Source organism: Athalia rosae, chromosome 6 (assembly GCF_917208135.1).
Source record: "Athalia rosae chromosome 6, iyAthRosa1.1, whole genome shotgun sequence".
NCBI lineage: Eukaryota > Metazoa > Arthropoda > Insecta > Hymenoptera > Athaliidae > Athalia > Athalia rosae.
Window position 1 is genome coordinate 8,024,057 of NC_064031.1, and position 4,661 is coordinate 8,028,717.

At 39.8% G+C, this 4,661-nt stretch overlaps 1 protein-coding gene across 1 annotated transcript; it reads right to left on the reverse strand.

The window, feature by feature from the left end:
- Window positions 1-566: 566 nt before the first annotated feature.
- Window positions 567-4,661, reverse strand: LOC125501454 (uncharacterized protein K02A2.6-like). Its single transcript, XM_048657458.1, has one exon. It carries the CDS (start codon window positions 4,659-4,661, stop codon window positions 567-569), a length of 4,095 nt encoding a protein of 1,364 aa, XP_048513415.1.

The following is a 4,661-nucleotide window of genomic DNA, read 5'->3' on the forward strand; positions in this document are numbered from 1 at the left end:
AAAGCTATTCCGAAGACGTCTAAGACGAAGATCAAAAAGTCGATGGAGGAGGGCTGAAGGGATTTCTGCAGCGAGACCGAGAACCTGTCACTGGTAGCTAGGCTTCGCAAGGTGTTCACCTCCGGCCCGCAAATCAAGCTGGACGGCCGAAAACCAGACAGAAATCCTAACCCACATGCTGGAAACCCACTCCCCCGGGTCGTTGCCGGCCGGCGGGGGACTGTCCATAAGGGCGGGCCCAACCCGTGCCGGGCGCGAAACGATGGACTGGAAAACAGCTGCGGAGATTGTGACACCAGACAGAACCAAATGGGCGATTGATACTGTTATGTACGGGTAAGTTGGGTTCCAGGGTTAAGGACTGAAAGACACATGTACTAATATAGGTGTATCTTTATTTACGTCTTTCCCGTGAGCGTGCCGTCGACGAACTGGCGAGCACTTTTACAATATCATTACATAGTCTCCTTACACCTACGTTACTCTACATTATATATATATTATATTTTAGCGCACACATGACACTCCCCCTCGAAATAAAAAAAAATCCCAATACATACATATTTTTATTGACTCTTACTTCTTTTAGGTGGTATATCGCAAATAAATTCATCATACTTTCCCGGAAATTTTGGCTGTCGCTTTCGCTTTCGCCTAGGTATTAAAATAGGCCTTTCTACAACAGGATTATCTATTTCCGTGACCGATGGGCCAACCGGAGGGGTTTCATCCAATTCACCCGCCGAAGCATTCGCGCTTTCATTCGCGATCTCTGCGTTAGATACATCATCATTTTGTACAGTCTCATAAAAAACCATTTGCTCTTCAGGTGGAACATAATAATCATAATCGGGCGTACTTCTATTTTCAATGCCTTCTCCAATTTTTCTAAGTTGATTTACGTGTCTTTTCCAAATTCTGGTATCATCTAACTTAATCAAATAATGGCATTTTCCCAAAATTTTTAATATTCTACCAAAAAACCATTTTTGTGTATTTGCATAATTACGACAAGCGACTCGATCATTCAGTTTGAATTTTCTTACCGGAATTTGATTATTATGTTCCACTATCGTTTGTTTTATTTGTACAGGTTTTAAAAGATCTAAAGTGCACCTCGGTTTCGTACCAAATAATAGCTCAGAAGGAGCTTTGCCCGTTGTAACCTGAGGTGTGATACGATACTGCGTTAACACTTGTAATAATGCTTCTTGCACATCTGAGACTTTTTCGCACATTTTCTTAAGAGATTGTTTAATCGTATTCACATAAATTTCTACCTGCCCGTTTGTTTGAGGATTGTAAGGGGCAGAAAATCGATGCAAAATGCCGTGACTGTGTAAAAATTCATGAAATTCTGTAGCTTTAAACGTCGGACCATTGTCCGACACAATATTTTTAGGTAGTCCAAAAATAGCAAATATTTCACGACATTTTAAAATAATTGTTTCAGTCTTTATGTTTTTTACCACATGTACTTCCGGCCACTTAGAAAAAGCATCTACATATAGAAAAAACATTTTCCCAAGAAAAGGCCCCGCAAAATCACAATGTACTCTTTCGAAAGGAACACTGGCTGGTTCCCAAATATGCAGTTTATTCGCAGGTGGATTCCTGCTATGTAAATTGCACTCGTAACAATTTCGTGCCTTATGCTCGATATCTAAACTGATATTTGGCCACCAACAGTACCCGCGAGCCAGATTTTTCATCTTGACAATACCAAAATGACCGACATGTAATTGATCTAACATACTTTTTCTAAGTTTGCGTGGAATTACAACTTGGTGTCCCCTTAACAGTATTCCAAATTCCAAATTAAATTCCAAAGGGTTACAATTCCAAGTGTCTTTTGATTCTAACTTTTTCCCTTGTTTGATCAAATTAATGACTTTACAAATGTCAGCATCTTGCTTAGAATCAATTTCTTTTTTAATTTCCTCAAAAGTAACTGGTATGGTGGACACCAAGTTAATGTAGTACACACTCAGTGCATCAACACTCTCTACGCTGCCCGGTACCGGCAAACGTGACAGGCAATCCGCATTAGCGTTATGTTCCGATTTCTTAAATCTAATGGTATACGTAAAACCCCGCAAAAAAATTGCATAGTGCTGCATACGCATCGCACTGAACACAGGCAAACTTTTATCCGGTGAAAAAATTTGCTGAATGGCTCTATTATCTGTTATCAATTCGAATTTTCTGCCATATACGTATTGGTACAAACGCTTAACAGCCCAGACAATCGCATAAGCTTCCTTATCTACTTGAGCCCAATTTCTCTGCGTTGAATTAAAAGTCGCTGAAATAAACATAATGGGCCTCTCCGATCCGTCTGGATAGGAATGGGACAAAACTGCCCCACATCCGGTGGGCGACGCATCCGAAGCTAATAGTAGTTTAAGTTTGGGGTCAAAATAGGCCAAACAAACATCGCTTTGAAAAACATTTTTAGCTTTACGAAAAGCCTTTTCACAATCAATGTTCCACGAAAAAGTTTTCTTCCCACGTAAAATTTCAAAAAATGGGTGTAAAATCGAACTAACTTTCGGGATAAATCTATTGTAATAATTTATCATACCAATGAAACACTGCAATTCTCTAATGTTCGTTGGCCGCGGCATATTCTCGATAGCAATCATTTTTTCCGGCATTTTACGTATACCTAGTTCACTCAAAACTAAACCGCAATAAACGATAGATTTTTCAAAAAATGTACACTTACTTTTACACACATGTACATTGTATGCATTCAAACGAGAAAAAACACCGTCAATTGTTTCAATTAACAAACTACTACTTGCCGCACCCATCTTAATGTCATCGATAAAGACAGAGACTCCTTTAATCCCCGCTAAAATGCTTTCCATAAAACGTTGCCAAATAGCAACTGCGGGCGCTAAACCATACCACAGTCGTTTACATTTGTACAAACCGCGACGCGTATTTAATACGACGATTTCAGAGCTCTTTTCATCCAAACACAATTGTAAATAAGCCTGAGATAAATCAACTTTAGCAAAAATTTTACAGCCAGCCATATCTGCCAATAGTTCATCCGTAGTCGGTAAATGGTATTCATCGACAATTAACTGCGGGTTTATGGTTATGCTGAAATCACCGCAAATACGTACCGTATTATTTTTTTTTAGAACTGGCACGATTGGCGTGGCAAATTTAGATGTGTTAACTTTCTCAATTATATCCTTTTTTTCTAAATTATCGAGCTCTGTTTCGACTAAGGGAATTAATCTAAAAGGAACGCGTCTTGCTTTTATAAAAACCGGCGTAGCATTTTCTTTCAAAACCAACGTGGCTTTAAATTCATGAATAGGACTCATGTCCTCTTTAAGCAAATTTGGATATTTCTGAAAAAGCTTTTCAATCTCTGTCTTTTTATCAATGTTTGACTCTTTTTCCATCACGCTATTGCACACTTCATTTGTACCGTCGAACGGGAACATCCGCATTATTCGCATCCATTCGCGGCCAAGCAACGGGGGCCGTACTAAATTTGTAACATATAAGTTTAATTTGTAAATTGAATCTCTGTACTTTACTTTAACAATCATAAAACCTTGAACTTGTATCGGTGTATGACAGTATGAAATAGCAGTCAATTTTGTCGCGTAAATGACTCCGTGTTTGAAAATCGCTTTTGCCTGATCAACATTCATAAGCGTAAATCCCGCGCCTGTATCATGATCGAACATAACGTCGTGACCGTTTACATTTAACTTTACCGTAATTTTATCTCGCATTTCTGGGTGTTCGATACCAAACACCTCGATAACATTTAACGGCTCACTTTCGTCGCTTTCCGAGCCCGACTGTTTGTTATTATATTCGGAATCTAATAATCCAACGTGAGGCGATTTAGTTTTGAAACATACTTTCTGTATGTGTCCAAGGACACCACATGCTCGGCACTTTACGTTTTTGTCCAACGAACACTTATTAGCGATATGATCCGGGGAGCCGCAACGAAAACAAAAACTTTCATTACCCTTCTTACCGCCAAACTGCTTACCGCCTCTTCTAAAATTTGAATTTCTTGACTTATCTCGGTCGTTGAACTGCGAACCTCTTCTTCTTCCTGATGTAGCAACGAATTGTATACTCTCGTCGTACCCACTCAAGCCTTCGTTTTCCTTTTTCGACAATTCCATTGCCGACGCGACGTTTAACGCTTTTTCCAAGGTCAGCGTTTCCGTTTCCAGTAGACGTTGACGAATCGCCGGGTTATTTAACCCGTAAACAAACTGATTTCGAATCGCCGTTTGTAAAAAACTCCCGAATCCACATGTCTGTGACAACTTTTTGAGTGCTGTCACATAATCTTTAACGGATTCACCTTGGCCTTGCTTCCTGCAGTGGAATTTATAGGCTTCTGCAATCTCGACGACTTTATCTTCGAACAAGGATGCCAAATAAGCGATCAAATCTGTATACTTTAGCTTGTAGAGATCTACATCATCGCAGAAATCGCACAACTTGGCGTAATTTGCAACCCCCAAGTGGTGCAGAATATAAGGCACTTTATCTTCACCCGTAATTTTATGTATGGTCATGGCACCGTCGAACCTTTGTAACCATCGCTTCCATGGCATAGAGGCGGGATCGAACAATTCAACCAGAACCTTTGACTCCGGTTCCAT

Coding starts and splice junctions, on each gene's coding strand:
- LOC125501454 (XM_048657458.1), bottom strand. CDS start 4,661: ATGGAACCGGAGTCAAAGGTTCTGGTTGAATTGTTCGATCCCGCCTCT.